The following is a 21389-nucleotide window of genomic DNA, read 5'->3' as shown; positions in this document are numbered from 1 at the left end:
ACTAAGCGCTGCGAGGCATCTCTCCTTGTCGAAGAGTCGGTCATGCTGGCAACCAGGAAATGAACATGTTTGTTGAACATGTGAGCTTTATGTGAAGGGAAATAAAGTTTCAATGGATTAGTTATACTTGTGCGGAGTACAAACTCTCAGCGTGTCTTAGCACTCAATAGGCTGAGAGAAGTCCATGCGGTACAGAACTACATGGTGCCTCATAGATCATGACTCAGATATTAGTGATAGTTTCCTCATTTCAAAAATGAATATAGAAACGTTGCCTTCAAGTCTGAGCAAACTTATGAACTACCAGGGACGTGGTACGATTCAAGCCTAACTCAAATATGGAATATCTAAATTTAATAAACTTCAAAAGATGTAAATCATCTCCGTACAGGCCATGAACGCCCTTGGAAGGGTGGAAGGTAAAGGCTTCCACTACCCGCAACCTCGGCGCTTGGTGGGGTAGAGAGATTAGCTCTACGTCCGGGCACCTTCGCCCCCAGGAATTAACCTGGCACTCATTTTTTGTGTAGGCTGAGTGATCCCCAGGGCCATATGAATCTCCGAAAGTGGATATCTTGTTTCCTGAATTTTTTGACTTCCCTACGGTTCATGGTGTGGGTTACTGTAGTCGGATCCCAGTTCGTGAACCATGGGCAACGGTTAAGTGGCCTAGTAAGTGGTCCTGTGAGTCGGGATAACAGTTGCTACGGAATAGGATTGGGCGTCTCAGACATATTCTGAGGTCCCTAACCCGCTGGAGGAGAGATCCTCACTTGGGCTATGTGCAAGTAGGATAGCATCCTGCTTCATGAATTTACCGAGCTCAGAAAGTTTTAAGCAAGCCTCAGACCTATGGGAATAACGGAGTCCCACTCCTCATTTTACAGGCAAAGGACTCTTTGGAAACAACTTGGCGAACGAAATGGAATTCGATGGGGGGGGGGGCTATCAATATTAATGAGGCTTATGGAAGAAAGAAAGTAGAACTGGCTGAGTAAGCAAAGAGGGTGCATCTAGATGTATTAGGAGTAAGTGATATTTTGGTAAGGGTAGATAACGAGGAAGAGAGAGATTATAAAGTGTACTAGAGGGTTGTTAAAAAGGGTAGGGCAGAGCGTGGTATAGGGCTTTTCGTCATCTTCTTCTAGGCATGTAGGTTAGCGAATGATGTGGATAGATTTGGCAGTTGGAGAAATTAGGACGAGAGTTGTCTCGGTGCAGTCACCATGTGAGGGTGCAGATGAGGATGAAGTTGACAAGTTTTATGAAGCATTGGGTGACATCGTAGTCAGGGTTAACAGCAAAGATAGGATAGTGCTAATGGGGGATTTCAATGCGAGAGTTGGAAAAGAACTGAAGGATACGAAAGGGTGATTGGTAAATGTGGGGAAGATATGGAAGCTAATGGGAATGGGAAACGTTTACCAGACTTCTGTGCTAGTATGGGTTTAGCGGTGACAAATACATTCTTCTATCATGAGGCTATTCACCGCTACACATGGGAAGGTAGGGGAACCAGATCCATAATAGACTATATCTTAACCGACTTCGAATTCTGGAAATCTGTTAGGAACGTATGGGTTTTCCGGAGATTTATTGATGATGCAGACCACTATCTGATCTGTTGTGAACTAAGTACACTGACTGAGCAAATGTCATGGGATAGCGAAGCACTGATGCGCAGGTGTGTTGTGTGCGCACCACACGCCCCCAGCGCCAGCGGCAGTTGTATAGGAGACCTTGTGAGCAGTGGCTGTGCGTGTGACAGGTGTAACATGGAACGTCGTCGTGAGCTGACACCGTTCGAACCGAGTATGGTGGTCGGTGCCCGACGGATGGGAAGTGCAATTTCGGAAGTGGTGCGGGAATTCGGCTTCACACGATCAACCGTGTCCAGAGTGTATCGTGAATGGTTGAATGCGCGTGTCATCGTCCACAACAGACGAACGACCGGCCGTCCAGCCACCCTCGATGACCGTGACCGGCGACATCTGAGACGGATTGTCAATAGTGACAGACGAGCAACCGTGCAAAATATCACGGCTCAATTCAACACAGGCCGTTCTAGACACGTCTCCCAGTGGACAATCCGTAGGAACATGGGTTCCATGGGGTATGGGAACCGGCGCCGCACACGGGTGCCACTGTTAACCCAACGTCATCGGGCACAACGACGCGCATTTGTCGCCAGTCACCAGAGATGGACAGTGGAACAATGGCGTAACATAATATGGTCGGACGAATCACGATTTCAACTGCACCATGCCGATGGGAGGCACCGTGTATGGCGCAGACCACATGAAGCGATGGATCCCGCCTGCCTCGAAGGTGTGGTCCAGGGCTCTGGTGTCTCTCTTATGGTCTGGGGTGCATTTTTCTGGTATGGAATGGGCCCCCTAGTTGTTCTGTAAGAGACTTTGAATGGTACGTGGTATGTTGAGCTACTCGGAGACCATCTCCACCCATTCTTGGCCTTTCAGCGCCCAGACGATTCTGCGGTGTTTCAAGATGATAACGCGCCGCCACATCGCTCCCACGTCTCCCGGGAATGGTTCCAGGAACATGCAGCGGAGGTCCAACGACTGCCATGGCCACCCAGGAGCCCCGATATGAACCCTATCGAGCATATATGGAATGTCCTGGAACGCAGGCTCCGTGCCATGGATCCTGCACCCACGAACAGACCAGCATTGGCGGCCGCTCTGCAAAGGATTTGGTGTCATCTGCGTCCAGAGGACTATCAGGGACTTGTCGACTCACTTCCACGGCGTCTCACTGCAGTTCGCAGGGCCAGAGGAGGCGACTATCCCATGACATTTGCTAAGTAAGTGTATCTCTAGGCATAGGGTAGAGAAAGTGAAATATGTCTGCAAACGAATAAGGGTAGAAAATCTCCAGGACAAGGAAATTTGACAGAAGTACATGGATGTGTTTAGTGAGAAGTTCCGAACAGTGGACAGTAAGCAGGTTCAGGATATAGAAACAGAAAGGGTGACATACAGGGATACTGTAGTAGAAACAGCAAGGGAATGCCTAGGAACAACTGTGTGTAAAGTTGGGAAAAAGCGAACATCTTGGTGGAATGATTAAATGAGAAGTGAGAGCAGCTTGTAAACATAAAGACAGGGCTTCTCAGAAATGGCTCCAAACAAGGGCTGATGCAGACAGGGAATTGTGCATACACGAAAGAAACAGACCAAAACAAATAGTTGTTGAATCCAAAAAGTGGCCATGGGAAGATTTTCGTAATAACCTGGAAAGATGTACCTTAAGGCAGAAACAGGTTCCAAGAAGGACATTCCAGGAATCATTAATAAAAAAGGGGAGTGTGTATGTGAGTATCTTCAAAAGTCAGAAGTATTCAGTCAGCAGCATGTGAAGATTGTTGGTTGCCAGTAAAATGTCCAAATAGAGGAGGTGACTAATGCTAAAGAAGTATTAACATTTACCTATGATAAGTAAAGTAAACTCGTGTCTTCATCCCGAGGTGGTGCAGCTCTTTTCAGGCACACCCTCAATGGAGGTGAGCTGCATGTACCATTTCAACCACATACCAGCCCTCCTGCCATTCTTAAATTTCTGGCAGTACCGGGAATCGAACCCGGGCCCCCGAGGACGGCAGCTAATAACACTAACCGTTATACTACGGAGGCGGGCTACCTATGATATCAATTGCATCTACTATAAGATAAAAAATTTGAAAACTAGAAAAACGGCTGGAATTGATAGTATTTCTTGGGATATACTAAATGTAATGGGTTGGGATATAGTACCATATCTTAAGTACTTACCCGATTATTGTTTGCATGAAGGAGCTATACCAAATGAGTGGACAGTTGCTATAGTAGCCCCTGTGTATGAAGGAAGGGGTGATAGACATAAAGCTGAAAATTACACAACAGCCAGTTTGACATACATTGTATGCAAACTTTGGGAAAGCATTCTTACTGATTATATTAGACATGCTTGCGAAATAAATAACTGGTTTGATAGAAGGCATTTAGTGTTTAGGAACGGTTATTCCACTGAAGTTCAACTTGTAGGATTACAGCAAGATATAGCAGATATCTTTGATTCAGGAGGTCAAACGGACTGTATTGCGATTGACCTGTCTAAGGCATGTGATAGGGTGGAACATGGAAGACGACTGGCAAAAATGAGTGCAGTTGGACTAAACAAAAGGGTGTCTGAATGGGTGGCTATATTTCTAGAAAATAGATCTCAGAACTAGAGTAGGTGAAGCTTTATCTGAGCCTGTAATGATTAAGACGGGAAATCCACACAGCAAGATTATTGGACCTTTAAATTTTCATATATACAGTGTGATTCAGCCGCCCCTTCCAATGTAGTGTTATGCAACCCTCAATATTCATTCCGTCCTGAAAACATCAGGCAATACAACCGGAAATCTTGGTATTTACCTCACCATGATAGGACGCCGTAATGTTATACCCGTAATAAACACTGGAAGACATGCGTGTGCCTTCTAGATCATATGAACCTGACACGCCGGCGAAACACTAAATTGATATTGGGACCGAAGTAAACCTAATATTTTCTATAAGCTGCCCGGCGTGCCATACGGAACCGTAGTGTAGTTGGTAAAGGCGTGGCGGAGCGGGCTCGCATATCAGGTGGGACATTCGAGTTTGGGGCGAATATTACAAAATTTTTAAATATTTGTTTAATACGTACCGTACACAATGTAAGTTCAGTACCCACTTTCATGCAAATTGTGTGTGAATGAATGTGTCTGTGGCCCTAAGAAGGGCCGATTAGTTAGCAGGACGGACATACTCAGACCAGAAACAGGAACACAACTGCCCTGAGAATGTTCTATCGCAGCAAATGCTCGATGTGGTGGCCGTTATAGTTTATGCACATTCGGACCCGGTCTTGCACGCTAAAGCGTTCCAGGTGTAATTTCACGGGAGGCGTCCGTGATAAATTGCCGGAGCTGGTCGGGGTTATCCCGCGCTTGAGTGTAAACGACGTTCTTCAAATGTCCCCACAAGAAGTAGTCTAAGGGCGTTAAATCCGGTGATCTGATAGGCCAAGAAACAGGGCCTCCTTGTCCTATCCATAGCCTGGCAGTTCCTCCTTCAGATGGTTACGAACGGGCAAAGTCGAATGTGGTGGAGCTCCATCCTGTTGCAACCACATCGTCAAACGATCGTGCAAGGGCACCTCCTCCAGCAGCAGTGGGAGTTCCTGACGCAGAAAGTGCAGGTAGCTTGAGCCCGTCCAATGGCCCTCAAAGAAATAAGATCCAATCAGGAGATCCCCCAAGATTCCACACCAAACATTCACTCCCCATCGTACTTGATGGGCCGCCTGTCGCACCCAGTGAGGATTGTCCGGACTGCAATAGTGCATGTTGTGGCGATTGACGTTCCCATTATTGTGGAAGCGCGATTCGTCCCAGAACAAGATAAGCGATACGAATGCTATATTATTGTCCAGCCTGCCTAATAGTCACCGACAAAACTCCATTCGAGCTTCGAAATCCCGCCCATGGGGCTCTTGGTGTAGCTCAAGATGGTATGGGTGACATTTTCGTTCATGCAGTATTCTCCAGACGGACGACTGGCCGGTGTTCATCTGTCGTGCAGTCGCCCATGTACTTATGTGTGGATTATTACGAGCCGCCTTCAGAACGGCGTCTTCTATTTCACCCGATGTAACGGGCCTATCGTGGACTGGCGGCTGGTTGGAAATCACGCCTGTTGCCCTTAGGCGTCCTTCAACGAGGCGGAATGTCGTAGCAGCCGGGTGTCGCCTGTCGGGATACCGTCCTTGGTACAGACGTAGTGTCTCGCACGCGTTTCATCTTGCTTCCTCATAAATGAGGAGCATGTCAACGTATTCCTCTGTGTAAAACATGCCGAATGACAACAGAGATTACAATACATTCAGGCCATAACCAACGGAGTATGCGCAGGGAACAAGATGAATAACAACGTAATTCTACTGCTTGAATGCGGCAAACGTGAGCCTGTGTTTACGTATTCAAACATCATACTCATGCAAAAATATTTCTAGATGCAGGATTCGAACCGCCGCTGACACATTGCTAGGAGAACGCCTGACTACATCTGCTTCGCTACATGGCTGGAAACGTGCTGGTAGTACGACGAGAGGTCAGTACATACGCCATCCGGTTCGGTGTTTACGACATTTATTGCTGCATAGTTCCTTGTTTTATGCATTGATTCCCCTCTTCGTTACACCCGGTCACGAGGCACAACACATTAACATAGATACATGATAAAGGGACGTTGCTACATGATGTCAAGGCTTCATGTATTGCGAACGGATAATATAACATTTCGCTAGGTTTCTGAATCGTGTACAAAATATTCTCACTGAACATTAGTACCATACAGTACGCCTGCAGGGGAATAGCACGCCTATAACCATGTGCTCGTTAGTTGGGCTGCAGCAAACGATGTTGGAAGGGGCTGTTGAATCACACTGTATAAATGATATGAGTAAAGCAGTGGAATCAGACATAAGGCTTTTTGCGGACCGTGTTTTTCTGTATAAAGAAATGAATACGTTACAAGATTGTGAGCAACTGCAAATGATATCGATAATGTTGTGAGATGGACAACAGGCAATGGTATGGTGATAAACGGGGTTAAAAGTCAGGTTATGTGTTTTACAAATAGGAAAAGTCCGGCTCAGTTTTAATTACTGCGTTGATGGGGTGAAAGCTCCTTATGAGGATCACTGTACATACCTAGGTGTTAATGTAAGGAAAGATCTTAATTGGGGTAATCACATAAAGGGGATTGTAAATAAAGGGTACAGATCTGTACAAATGTTTATGTGGGTGTTTAGGGGTTGCAGTAAGGATATAAAGGAGAGGGCATATAAGTCTGTAATAAGACCCCAATTAGAGCTTGGTTCCAGTGTATGCCACTGCCGGCAGCCCTGAAGATGGTTTTCCGTGTTTTCCCCATTTTCACACGAGGCAAATGCTGGGGTTGTACCTTAATTAAGGCCACGGCCGATTCTTTCCAACTTCTAGCCCTTTCCTATTCCATCGTCGCCATAAGACCTATCTGTGTCGGTGCGACGTAAAGCAATTTATAGGAGAGAGACCTTTCCTACCTCATCGTCGCAGAAAAGCTGCCTGTGTTAGCACCACTATGAGCAGGACAGTCCGGTGGAGCACCCAGTAGCACTTATCAGCGGCAGTATAGAAGGCCAGATTCAGCTGAAGGTATCTCCGATGAGAAACTCGAACGTGGTCTCATTAATATACGCGGCCATAAGTAAGGAGGTGTGGCTGGAGAAGTATGCGCAATCAGCAAACAGGCACCCCGTACACACCTCCTCAACACTTTCTTCTTGTTTGCATTTGGGAGCCTGGTCGGTATCCGTTTAGACAGTGAATTATAAGCAGTGAGTAGCATGCACCATAGATTCTTCTTATATAAAACCTTCGTTGTAAACGCGGACACATACACACATCCATGCCCCGGGACGGGCTCGAACTGGCAGACGGACGTGAGCACAAGCACAAGGGCAACATCGTGTCCCAGACCTGACCACACAGGTTTGCTCATTAAACCGAGAGTTTCTGCTCCTGTAATAATAATAAAAAAATTGGAACTCTACTTCTTACTTGTAATACTGGTTTTAGAGTGTCGCCGTTCTGATCATTGCAATGAAGCACTAAAATGAAAACTTTCATTCCAAGTCTGCTAATTCAGAATTTCTGTTGTCTTCAGATAAAGGTAAATATGTAAATAGTCTGCCACATGATCAGACCACTGAAAGGGTAAAGGTATGTAAGTGGTCTCTTTTTAGCAGTTTCAAATCCACATGTGTACTGTACTTGATCACACAAATATAAATATTTCACATGTTAAAGAGGAAATATGAAAACATATTTCCTTATACACAGTTTGATCACAATAAATGCACGACCTTTTACGTTGTGCATTCTACAATTGTAAAGTAGTAGAATTTTTAACAGGTATTAATATACAGTATTAACTCTCAAACACATATTGAGATGTCAAATCTCTCGAAGTGGCAGGCTGGATATTCAACACTAATGCTCACTCATTCATACTTCTCGCCTCCAACCGCTTACTGTGTAACTTTATTCACCACCGCAAAATAATAATCCACAGCCTGGTTCCAGTCATTCGACCGGGTCAGGGATGGAATTAATGAAGCCCCTATCTAGCGGCGAGGGTAGTAATTGTGCCGGCTGCCGAAGCCTGTCGCACTCCTCTGGGGCGATGATTAATGAATGACAGATGAAATAAAATGATATTGGAGAGTGTTGCTGGAATTAAATATGACAGGGAAAACCTGAGTACCCGGAGAAAAACCTGTTCCGCCTCCGCTTTGTCCAGCACAAATCTCACATGGATGACCGGGATTTGAACCGCGGAACCCAGCGGTGAGAGGCTGGCGCCTGAGCCACGGAGGCTCTACCGCAAAACAATAATAATAATAATAATAATAATAATAATAATTGGGCATGGCCTCCGAAGTGGCCTGGTGGAGGTCTCGACGCCTTATAGGCCACTCGCGCGTCTGTGAGGATAGTACGCTACCAATAATGAATTCTAATGGTGAAGCCGGCACACACGCACATTCCCCAAGCCATCGGTTTTTTTGCTAGTTGCTTTACGTCGCACCGACACAGATATGTCTTGTGGCGACGATGGGGCAGGAAAGGGCTAGGAGTGGGAAGGAAGCGGCCGTGGCCTTAATTAAGGTACAGCCCCAGCATTTGCCTGGTGTGATAATGGGAAACTACGGAAAACCATTTTCAGGGCTGCCGACAGTGGGGTTCGAACCTACTATCTCCCGAATACTGGATACTGGCCGCACTTAAGCGACTGCAGCTATCGAGCTCGGTGCCATCAGAATTAACCAATGAGGGTTAAAATTCCCAACCTAGCCGCGAATCGAACGCTCGAACCTCTGGACCAATCGCCAGCACGCCAACCATTTAACCATGGAGCCGGACTTTGGTTCGGATGACGATACTCTATATGTACCTGATGAATCTTCAGAGTCTGCAGTAGAAAAGTATACCTTAGAATTGTTTTTTTAATCCCTATTGTGTTTCCTGGCTGCTACCAAAATATGAACACAGAGGACATGAAAGATTTGAGTCCTGGTACTGTTGAGGAAATTTAAGATAAACAATATTGATATAGAAACTACATAAATTCATGGTGTATATATAGTTTTACTCGTTTCGAAATAATCTTCTTTCTCTCTTTTCATCATAACTTATATAACAGGTGGTGTAGTTTTAATGTTCATTTGTATTTTTATCACATGAAATATGGAATCTTGTTTTGTGTTTACTAATCCAAAATTATGTATAATTTATAACTTCCAGAAATGTGCAAAAAGAAATATTTACAACATAAAGTACTTCAGTGTAAAATACGATAACATATTTCATGTTCAAAACGTTTTGAAAATAAGTATACATTAAATTATTTCACGTGTACTCTAGACATTACAAAAGTTGTTTTCGTATGAAAATTTTCATCAACAATTTTATCATTAATTTTCAATAATTCTTATTCTGTTTCTCCTTAGCTGCTTTGGATTGACATTACGTATAGGTGAAGTCTTACGACTGGATGACTTCCCTGACGCCAACCCTATGTGAAGGGAGGTATTCACTATAACGTCGCCATGATGTATTGTGCGCGTGTCTATCAAGGCGAGCGCAAACACCATCTCTCTGAGCTACAGGAATTATCCAGGCTGAAACAAAGGCAACTAAATTGTCCTTTCAGCCAAGAAGCAATTTTTCCTATTGAATTATTGTCTCCCATAACACGCTTTGAGGACATGTTCCCCTTTACCCGAAGGCCACATATTTGTAAGATGTTTAATAAATAGCATGCTAGCTTATTGAACTTCAGATCATTTCTCAGTATTGGTCGAAATGACGGGCACGCTATATTCATAGCACACTATATTGTTCAAAACGTCATGCAACCCTCGTCTACTCGTACCGTCCAAGCAATACACTTGACAGTTAATATTTAGGTTGGCTATCCTACCGTTAAACAATTAAACGATGTTTGTTGCATCCTGCGGACTAATTAGACGGTATAATATCTATCCATTTACTAATTCATGCAAAGAAAATAATTTGGTGCTCTTTTGTGACTGATATTATTTTCAGGCGGATGTAATTCATTAGTATGTTTATACCTGTTTCAGACGTAAGAAATTCCTAGCAAGGCAAACTGTTGTAATCTCTAAAAGAAGCATAGATTTTACTACAGATTTAATTTACGAAATAAAAAATATTTTCTGCATAAGATAGTCGGCTGTTGGTATGGCTCATTCATAAGGATAACTTAGTAAATTCACCAGCGCTGCCTAAACAATATTACGCCAAGCGGTCAAGAATATCGTTTCAGAGACATGGATACGGTATAACAGAAGTTCATTAGACTAAAAATTCCTAGCTTTCCAAACTGTCTATAAAGAGTTTCTCTACGGACACTGGCTGTAGTTAACTGCCGTGGTATGATGTAAGAACGTAGAAATTTACATACGTAAAATCTAATTAAAGGCGTAAGCCTTTGGCAGCTATAGCCATGTAGGCCCTAATACTATACAATGGCTTATCAAGAGAAGAAAACTGCTTAATATTTGGCTGGTTAATATTACTTCTTTACCTTTGTACTGTAGTATGTACCAGAGGCATATTCTACAAACAATTTTGGCTGCTCTTTTGATTTAGCAGCGTACTTATACAAAATATGTACAACAAGCAGAATGGTAATAGGGTATGGTAAGTAAAATCGAATTTCGGAGTAGCAAAGATAATACGGGGAACTTGCAGCTGCGATCAACGGTATTCTGCAAGAACGAAGTAAGCTCTCGGACGAAATTATTTGTATATTTCTCGGTTTAAGGCCAACTGTTCTGTGCGGGAGCGAAGGCTGGGAGGCTATGAATATCGTATTCATATGATGAAAGTAACACATTTGAAGGTAGCGTGAATGATTACTGGCACAAACAGGTACGAGCAGTGACAGAAGGGCACATGGAGTGAGGAAATGAAGGCCTAGTTGGTAATGAACTCCCGAAAAATGTATGTGCAGTATTGAAAAAGATGAAGTTCCTATGGGCAGATTTCCTCGTAAAACTTAGGGTACTATCGATTATTATCATATTTAACAGTGACGTAAAATTACTGGCTCGCTCGCTCGCTTCCTACCGTGTATCCCTTAAATTCATTTCTAAACTTCCTTAATTCTATTCTTGATCTAGGATCACAAATCAACTCAAACTCACATTACGTAGATTTCTATACTTGAATGTACACGCACATACTCTCTCTTTCTCCACGTAAAGTGTGTATTATGCAGCATAATATGCGTTCTATTTTACATCTCATTTAAGTCAATACTTGACCAAAATAATTGCAATTGTCATCATAGTATGGATTATACATAGACGATTATGAAGGACTTACGGCGACCGCATACAACAAAACGTTCTACGGTATGCATCTCACAATATTATTGAGGAAGCGCCTGCTTGACAGGCAACACACACAACGGTACCGGCAGACAGGCGATCAGCACACCCCTCTGGCAGGCGTTTATACGGAAGATCATGTAAGCTAAGTGCATGACAGGCGGAGGAATGTTCGGCAACAGTTTCCTCGTGAAACAAAACTCATGATGGATCGTCTATCTTAAAAATATGTGTATAAGTATCCCCTTTGTCCATCTTCTTGGTCAGAAATAATATAAATATGTAAATGTCAAGTCCAATAATTTTGAACTCTACACTCTTTGAGAACTATGACTCTAAACAAGTAAGGATTATTTTCCGGCTATTGCAATAGGTTTCTTACGGTACTTACAATAATTTATATGTTAAAGTTAATTACGTCATACAGTATCAAATTCTGATTTGTACAGTGGCACTTCAGCGTTCCTTCTTTGACTAAATCACTTTTTTGTACTTTTTTGCTATAGTGGAAGCTATTTCTTTCTTGTTTTGACTCAGTTAATTTCTTCAGTCTGCCGAAAGGAATTTATGATTAAATATCATACCTGAAAAAGGAAACGTATAATAAAATATTAAGTCGTTTCTTTTTCAGGTACAATCTGTTACTATATGTTGACTGAGCATGTTGGTCGTGCGGTTAGGGTCGCACAGTTCTGAACTTGCACTTGGGAGACAGTGGTTTCGAACCCCACTGTTGGCAGCTCTGAAGATGGTTTCCCGTGGTTTCCCACTTTCACCCCAGTAAAGCCACTATTTCTTCCTTCAAACTCCTGGCCCTTTCCTATCACATCGTCACCATAACACCCATTTGTGTCGGTGCGACGTAAAGCAAAAAATGAAATGTTTTCTTTTTCACGTTTTCTAAATGTTATTTGTTGATAAATTAGTTTCGACATACTGAAGAACCTGACACTTATACGTTCAGTCACTTATGTGCCCACTTGTAAATGTTGAAGTTCGATTGCGAATAAGGAAAGTTGCATTTAAAATGAACTAATGAGCGAGCTCGATAGCTGCAGTCGCTTAAGTGCGGCCAGTATCCAGTATTCGGGAGATAGTAGGTTCGAACCCCACTGTCGGCATCCCTGAAGATGGTTTTCCGTGGTTTTCCATTTTTACACCAGGCAAATGCTGGGGCTGTACCTTAATTAAGGCCACGGCCGCTTCCTTCCCACTCCTAGCCCTTCCCTGTCCCATCGTCGTCTTAAGACCTATCTGTGTCGGTGCGACGTAAAGCAACTACCAAAAAAAAAAGAACTAATGAGAGCGAAATAGAGCATAATTCTCAACAAAATTCAAATATACTGGTGTCTCTTAGATCAGTTAGGGCAAACCCAAATATCACCAGAAATCATACATTGTAAAGGTGAATGTTTAGGATAGATGGCACGTTATCATCTGGTTCAGCGAGTAAAGACAAAGTGTAGCAATGCAATGGTCGACCACATTTCCTAGTAATATTTTTATGCAATAAATGCAGTCATAGCATAACACATGCGTGCCCAGGTGTGCAATCTCGCGAGCGTGCCGGCAAACGTGTACAACTATTGGGCAGTAGGGTGAGAAGAGACACAACGCAGGTACACAGAGCTCTCCGGCGGCCACGCCGTTACTACATGCGATTGGTTATATGCCATTGGAATATTAATGCTAGTGGCAGTTGTTGACCGTGGCAACAATTACGATGGTTTTTGAAGATGGCGTTAAGATAGGATATTGAATGACGTTCGTTTATTCCTGCTTACTTTATACCGCATATTTACATAGTATATTCCATACATATTTTAAAACTTGGGCTCCTTTATGCGATCTCAGTATTTCTGTGACTTTTTTGTTGTTATAATGTAGGAAGTATTTGCAACACTACTTTTGGTAACGTGCAGATGAAGCACTGCCTTTAAATGACTGTCTGTCCTTCTGGACCTATGTTCAGTTTGCAAAATTTTTGGGCGGATATATTTGACGAACTACGTCTCTTCTGTGTAACTTAGGTATCCATGGTTGAACAGCATTTCTAATTGCCTGGCGCGTGCTGAATATCTGATCCTGATAGCCCCTCTGTTGTTTGAAACCACATTTGTTTTCATCCAAATTACCCTCCAGCATTAATGACTCCCTTCCTTTCACAATGCCAGTAATAATAATGTTTTTGGCTTTACGGCACACTAAATACTTTTACGGTTTTCGGAGATGCCAAGGTGCCGGAATTTAGTCCCAAAGGAGTTTTTTACGTACCAGCAAATATACCGACACGAGGATGACGTATTTGAGCACCTTCAAATACCATCGGACTGAACCAGGATCGATCCTCCCAACTTGGAGTCAGAAGGCCAGCGCTCTACCGTCTGAGCCACTCAGCCCGGCCAGAATGCCAGTGAATACCTTGCCTGGTATACTGAATCAATGAAATACCTCGCTGGTTGTTGCAATCCGTCCTGTTCCCTTACTTTATAAATGTGTGCAATTACTGCATTCGTCCGGTCAGAAGGTACTTTACTAAGAGTGCAATCTAATTATATTACTCAGTGAAGCCATTTCATCTCTGCCTTTCAACTATATTTCAACATTTCAGGTCTGATTCAATTTATTCCAGCTGCATTATGACAATGAACTTTACTTAAGATCCTTTCCACTTCTCAAGAGTAATTTCACTATCGTCATTGTACTCCTCCCCATGAGCTCCGTTGTTCACGCCGTCAGCAGAAAGATGTATTTCTTTTAATTTTTATGTTTCTACAACTTGCTTTACGTTGAACCGGCACTGAGAGGTCTTATGGCGACGATGGGATAAGAAAGGCCTAGGAGTGGGATGGAAGCGGTTGTTGCCTTAATTAAGGTGTGAAAATGGGAAACCACCGAAAACAATTTTCAGGGTTGCCGACAGTGGGGATCGAATCTATATATCTATATATATCTCCCGCATGCAAGCTCACAGCTATGTGCCCCTAACCGCTCGGCCAACTCACCCGGTCAGAAAGATTTCCTTTTACATTGGCGAGATTTTCAAAATACTCCTTGCACTGCAAGGGGCTGCCTGGCCGAGGCTGTAAAGGCGTGCTCGGTTCGCCCGGAAGGACGTGGGTTCGAATCCTCGTCAGGAAGTCGTAAAATTTAAGAAACTAGATTTCCACTTCCGGAGGTGCATATGGCCTTGAGGTTCACTCAGCCTACACCAAAATTGAGTACCAGGTTAATTCCTGGGGGCAAAGGCGGCCAGGCGTAGAGCTAACCACTCTACCCCATCACGTGCCGAGGTTAACAATGGTGGAAGCCTTTACCTTCCACTCCTCCAAGGGCCTTCATGGCCTGTACGGAGGTGACTCTACTTGCTTTGCTTTGCACTGCAGAATGATTCCCTGGAATCTACTATGAGTTCGTCTGATTTACCAAAAAACACTATTCATTTACTTTCTAAGATCATTCATTACTGTGCCACTTGTCTAAACCTTTCTAGGGTTATTACCGAAGTGTTCCCATGCCTACTTCTTGGATTCAATAGTTATTTATTTTGTTCTGATTCGTTCATCTGTATGCGATTCCCTGTCTGTTTGGAGCCATTCCTGATACGCCTTCTTTCTACGATTAAAGCTGCTCTCACTTCATACTTCCAGGAAGATATTAGATTTTTCCCATCTTTACACTCAGTATTCCTAGGCATTCCCTGGCTATTTCTACTGCAACATCCCTATAGCCAACCCTTCTCTTTCTATACCCTGAACCTGCCTACTGTCTGCTGGTACTTTTTACTGATCATATCTATGTACTTCTGTCTAATTTCCTCATCCTGGAGATTATCTACCCTCATTCGTCTGCAGGCACCTTTCTCCTAGGCCTATAAATAGTTCAGGCCTACTATACATCATATAGTGGTCTGTATCATCGGAAAAATTCCCAGAATACCGTCACATTCCTAACAAATTCCCTGAATTCAGAGTCTGTTATGATATAGTCTATTATGGATTTAGTGACCCTTACCTTTCTACATGTAGCGGTGAGTAGCGTTATGCTTCAAGAATATATTTGTAACGGCTGATCCCATACTATCACAGGTTTAACACCTGTTAAAACACTTTACAATCTGCTCTTTCTCGTTATCTACTCTCACTCGATTATCATAAACTCCTAACACATCCATACGCATCCACTTTGCTGACTCAGCCAGTTCTACTTTCTTTCTCCGTCACACCCATACGTCCAAGGCTTGATTAAAGTATTCTGAACTCTGTAAATTCGGTGAAGTAGGATGCTACCCTACTTACATGTAGCCCTAGTGTGAATCTCTCCTCTAGCGTTTTAGTGTCCACCGGTGGATGATAAACTCCTAGCCGCCTGAGCACAAGGACCACTTTCAATACTAGGCCACTCAGCTGTTACCCATAGTTCACCAACTAAGACGTGACTACAGTAGCCCACACCATGAATCAATAATAATAATAATAATAATAATAATAATAATAATAATAATAATAATAATAATAATAATAATAATAATAATAATATAAGCGGCTATCTTGTCTTAAAAGATTATATTAAAACATGAGTTTCGATGGAGTAATAAAAATGGTAGATTAAAAAAATTATAAGTGTGACAATATTCCTTTCGTTTTCTTAATTTTCCGGTTGAGTTTGAGTTGCTGATATTCTGCTCTCTCTCATTAAAATGACATTTTTAAATCCATGTGTTATTTTCTGTGTTTCTGACAGGTGGGGGCGCGGCAGGCAGCATGGCGCGGGCGGACAGCGGGCTAGAGACCCTCTCGCTCTTCTCGGACGAGTCCCCATGCGAGCTGGCCGCCACGCCCAGTAGTGGACTGGGCAGCGTGTCTAGCGGCACAGAGCCAGCTCCCCAGCCACCACGGATCTCGGCCGTACTCGCCAAGGTGAGTACCACAGCTTCTCTGTAACTGGTATTGTGTTTATGACCGATTTTATGAAATCACTTCCTCACTAGATCATATTCTTGGTTTCATAGAAGCAGCTTTGTATTAAGAAAGTCTTACATTTCATTGGAAGACACTATTCACTACATCAACAACGATGTCTTATGAAACTTTCTTGACTTTGTTAACAATCTGCTTGAAGTTAGCTGTTACTTATCATGGACGGCACATAGGACGGAGTTAAATATCGACCGCATCATGGACCTCCATGAAGCTGGGTGGTCATATCGAGCAACTGCCTAACTTGTGGGATTTTCGTATGTCACAGTGGCTTAATATTGGAACAACTGGGTAAATAAGGACACGCGCACAGCACACACCGTAAATATTCCGGTCGCTTCACTATATCAAGGATCGTCATATTGTGCACCAAGCTTTAAGCGACCACATATCTGCGACAAAATTCGGATATAAATACTAGACGCTCTGAAATAACCCATAGCATATCCTTCGCCTCGCCCCGACGACTGGCATCCATGGCATTACGGGTTCATCGTCGGATGTGTCGGCTGTCGTTAACACCAGAACAAAGACTCCTAATTTTGGAGTGGTGATAGCGACTAACATTATATCATGGTAATGAATCTCTGTTCTGTTTTACTACGGATGTCCAGAGTGTGCGAATATGATGGAGCCTAGGGGAGAGACACCGTTACTCGTGGTACGGGGGGGGGGGCTGTGAGTTATGACTTTGTCACCTCTGATAGTGATCTGGGGACCCTGCCGACATCGTGAGTCCTCTAGTGTAAATCCTCATGAGGGAAATCCTTTCATCAAAACAATGTTTGTCCTTATTACTAGCATTACAGTGTTCAAAAATGTTTAGCATAGTCTGGTTTAGTGCACTTTTTATTTTACAATGTGTAAGTACGTATAGTCTCTCAAATAAATAATGGTATCCTCTTCATACCTGAAGTACATTATAATGTACATCACTTTTCATGACCATCGTAAACCCCAGTAGCTTGATGATGGTGGTTGTTTGTAAATCATATCTGTGCACTACTTCAGTTGTTGCTGCCTCTGTGATTGGAAATAAGAATTTTTACCTAAACAAATACGATTGAGGACGCAAGCCATGCTGATGAATGTTAGTCATTTAATAATCTTACGTATGAAATATTTTCAACCTAAAATAAATCTGAGCAACAAAAACACCAGGTTAGATTTGAATAAGAATTTGGCTCTCCACTCTTGCAGATTTAAGCAATACTCACTAACAATGATCTTCCACAGCGAAGGTTAACGGTAGAGAACCCTGGATCTGATCTGCTCAAATAACAAATGGGTCATTCATACAGACCTCCACTAAACTGTATATTATAAGAAAGCATTTTCCCATTTTGTGCTTCTGAAACCAAGAGCCACTAAACTGCAGTTATCAGGCAATCATACGCATCTTACAAGTTTATTTATCTAGAGCACATTCACCACTAGAAAGATATTAAAATAAACATGAAACAAAAACATACTTCAGTATGTGAATTTCAAACGATGGAAGTACACTTAAAAAGAATGTCACAATTTACCATTGAAAAACACTGTACAAACTACTCCCAAGGAATGATCTTCATGCTAATAACTCTGGCGATGCCAATTCGCTGAAGTACAAAGACGCAAAATATACTAGTGTCCAAAAGTTAAGCATAATCATTAAACGAAGCCATATCGCCTGATATGAATGTCAGACGGATTGCTGAACAAACGGAAGCTGAATCACACACCATATGTCACACAACTTGTCCAATAAACAGTATCAGAAAGGATCTGATAGCTAAGGTACACGTTTGACAACTAACAAAACTTGGCAATGTTTTCCACAACAAAATATGCTCTTAATAGGGTGCATGGTTACCCCTAACGGCCATACATGCTTCGCAGTAACGTGGCATGCTATCTACCAGATGGTCCAAGAGCTCTTGTGACAGTCGATCCCATTCCTCCGAAAGGGCAATGCGAAGGTCTTGGAGGGTCCTTGGTGGAGGCTGACGGGGTGCAATTCGCCTCTCCAATGCATCCCAGGCATGTGCTATAGGATTCAGATCCGCAGACCTCGCTGGCTAGTTCATGCGACGAATGTCTTCCCCAGCTAGAAATTCATCCACCAGAGCAGCGCGGTGCGGTCGGGCATTATCGTCCATTAAGAGGAAGTCTGGACCAACCGCACCTCTGAAGAGTCGAACATGTGATCTCAGTACATCATCCCTGTATCTCCGAGCATTAACAGAGTTCCTCGGACCACCCATGAAGATATGCAGGTCCGTACGGCCATTCAACATGATGCCGCTCCACATTAAGACCCCACCACCACAATACTGGCCCCATTCCACGATGTTCCTGTGGTTTTATCGGCTATCAGGTTCTCTCCAGATTAATGTGCGACGGGAATCGTTCTTAAAACTGAAGCGGGATTCATATGTGAAGAGCACATGCCTCCATTCATAGGTCCAGTTTCGATGTTGACGGCTCCATAGTAAACGGACCCATCTCTGTGCTGGAGTGAGCGGGACGCACACCGCTGGACGTCGGGCAAACGTCCCTGCTGTTCTGAGCCTCCGGTACACAGTTTGCCGGGAAACGGCAACCCCTCAGACGGCTGCAAGCTCTGCCAACAATTGTCTTGCAGGTGCACTCCGATTTCGTCGGGCGGTTAAGGCCAGATATCGGTCCTGCTGTGGGGTGGTTACCCTTCGTCGACCTGATACTGGCCTACAACTAACATCTCCTGCGTCTAAAAATCGTTTCCAAAGCGTGGAAATGATACTTTTTGGCACATTCAAGGATACGGCGAGTTCGGTTTGTGTCTGGCCTGCTTCCAGGCGGCCGAGTATTCTATCCTGCAAAACCGGGTCCAAATGGCGTTGTTGTGCTATTATGTTGTCACGTTCACCACGAGGCTACACTCTGCACAATATAACAGGGCAAACACGACTGATGGAATATGGGGTGCAGACAGTGGCTGTGTTTGCCTTGCGGTTACGCCGCTTGTCAAAGCAGGGAACACTCCTTTCCTATACAGAGCGAACACATAAGATTGGTAGGCGCATATGTCGTGCGATTTGCGGCCTATTTCCTCCTGCCCTGATTACTCGTAACTTATGTTTAACTTTTGGACACTAGTGTATGAAAATGTAGCGATTTTCGACAATTCTTCAAGTTTCATGCTAGTAAACATCTTCACAGCAAACTCAACTGTAATCATTTTTAGTTGGTTCAACATGATCTTCACTGTTCCGCTAGAAACACACTCCACTTTGACCATTGTTTATCATTAAATTTTTCCTTGTCCATCCATCCACTTCTCCTTTACAACTCTTCTTTCTTGTCTTTACCCTTGCGATCCCAACCTTTCAATGGTTTTCGTGGAAAATTATTTATTTACAATAATGGTCTTGTTTTGTATGTTTATTTACAAGATATCATGGAATAATTAAACCGTAATAATACAACTTGTATTCCATGGGTAATGCGCTGCTCTATGGGACAAAACTCAGTGTACATTTTAATGTACTGAACGGTATCATAATATGCTTCAATTTGGTTATGATGGCACAATTTTATTTAAGCGCTCAATATAGTCGCGGGAGGTGTAGGAAGGAACCATGGATGGCCGTGCCATAAGTTGTGACAACCCCGTAGCGATCCGGTGGGAACGAATTCCTCTAGTTGGACTGGAGCCGTAAGCCATGATTTAAATTATGTTGTAACACAATACCGGCGCACCCCAGGGTACAGCAAACTTGGAGGGGGTGAGATTTAAACGAGGGGATGCACCGAACAATTGTCACAGGTTGACAAACTTCTCTTTTCCAGAGATGGAATCACCTGAATTTCAATCAATTAATCCGCCACTATACTAATTTCCACTTATCTAACACCGCACATATTTGAGATTAGAATTATAGAGTAACAGGAGCCGATAATAATATTTACTTGTGTTAAACTGAGAGATATGCGTATTAACGGGAGAGGCTGTTAACATCTGGCGAGTTCTTACAAAGAAAGAGGGTTTGTGTGTTGGTGGTTTCCCTTGGAACTGGCGCCGTAGAGAGGCTGTGAAATCTGCGCTGACATGGGAAGGGCGCTCCTTTATGATTTAAAACACCAAGTGTGACGTGTCGTAATTCGCGAGCCAACAAGACAATTTCTTTGTGAAGTTTGTTAAACTGAAGTACAGTTGCCGTGAGTTAGCTCACAAGAGCTAGTGACGATCTAAAATTATAAGTACTATTTAACGCGAACGTGAACTGTGTTATTAACGTGTGCGAGTCGTTTAAAATATAAACGCTGTCAAGGACTGATTGCAACCGGGCCAGTGCCGCATAAATCAGACTCATATCCGTGCGGAGGCTATAGTCAAATAGTAGCCAATACTAAGGTTATAATAGTGTATTCTAGCACGCTAAGCGGTGAAGTAGATGGTTCTAACTGAACTCTACAGTTCCACATACGACCGACATCAAGGAAACAGCAACCATGAAGTACCCAGGAGTCGACACGGAGACCTTCATCCTTGTGATGTGTGCCGCCGTCATGGGCTAGGCACGCATGACATAGCGATTATGTGAGTCGTCGCTGATGGAGAGGTTGCTGCCAAGTTAAGTCTTTTTGTTCTATAATCATGTGAAGTGAAATCTGTATGCACTAGTTTAGAGCCGATTTAAATAAGTAAATTAATCTGTAAATGTATGCCGTAATGGCATTTGTGTTGCTTATTTTAGTAAAAAAATACGTTCAGGTCTGTTTGCATGCCAAGCCCCGAGCTATGTGTTGCATAAATAATTAGATGGGAATAAGAGAGGAAATAGGTTAGTTGTAGGTGTGTGTTATAGTTATTTGCATTTTATTCCGTTGTGTGTTGATTTTGGATAGAGTTGTTTGGGCACATTCTTCATATAAACCAAATGGGCCGTACGG

The 21389-nt window shown here is 43.2% G+C and overlaps 1 protein-coding gene across 4 annotated transcripts in view; it reads left to right on the top strand.

Annotated features, from left to right (window-relative positions):
- The window catches only part of LOC136886505 (leucine zipper putative tumor suppressor 2 homolog), a 791346-nt gene that overhangs the window by 543436 nt on the left and 226521 nt on the right, over positions 1 to 21389 (top strand). For all 4 annotated transcript variants that reach the window (XM_068231046.1, XM_067159329.2, XM_067159335.2 and 1 more), the window contains exon 4: positions 16237 to 16412. In XM_068231046.1, the coding sequence (XP_068087147.1) occupies positions 16257 to 16412 (156 nt within the window). In that variant the 5' untranslated portion in view covers positions 16237 to 16256. The remainder of the gene's footprint in view (positions 1 to 16236; positions 16413 to 21389) is intronic.

This window comes from Anabrus simplex, chromosome 1 (genome assembly GCF_040414725.1).
Source record: "Anabrus simplex isolate iqAnaSimp1 chromosome 1, ASM4041472v1, whole genome shotgun sequence".
Taxonomy (NCBI): Eukaryota; Metazoa; Arthropoda; class Insecta; order Orthoptera; family Tettigoniidae; genus Anabrus; species Anabrus simplex.
The sequence above is the reverse complement of the archived record's forward strand: the minus strand, read 5'-3'. Positions and strand labels throughout refer to the sequence as shown.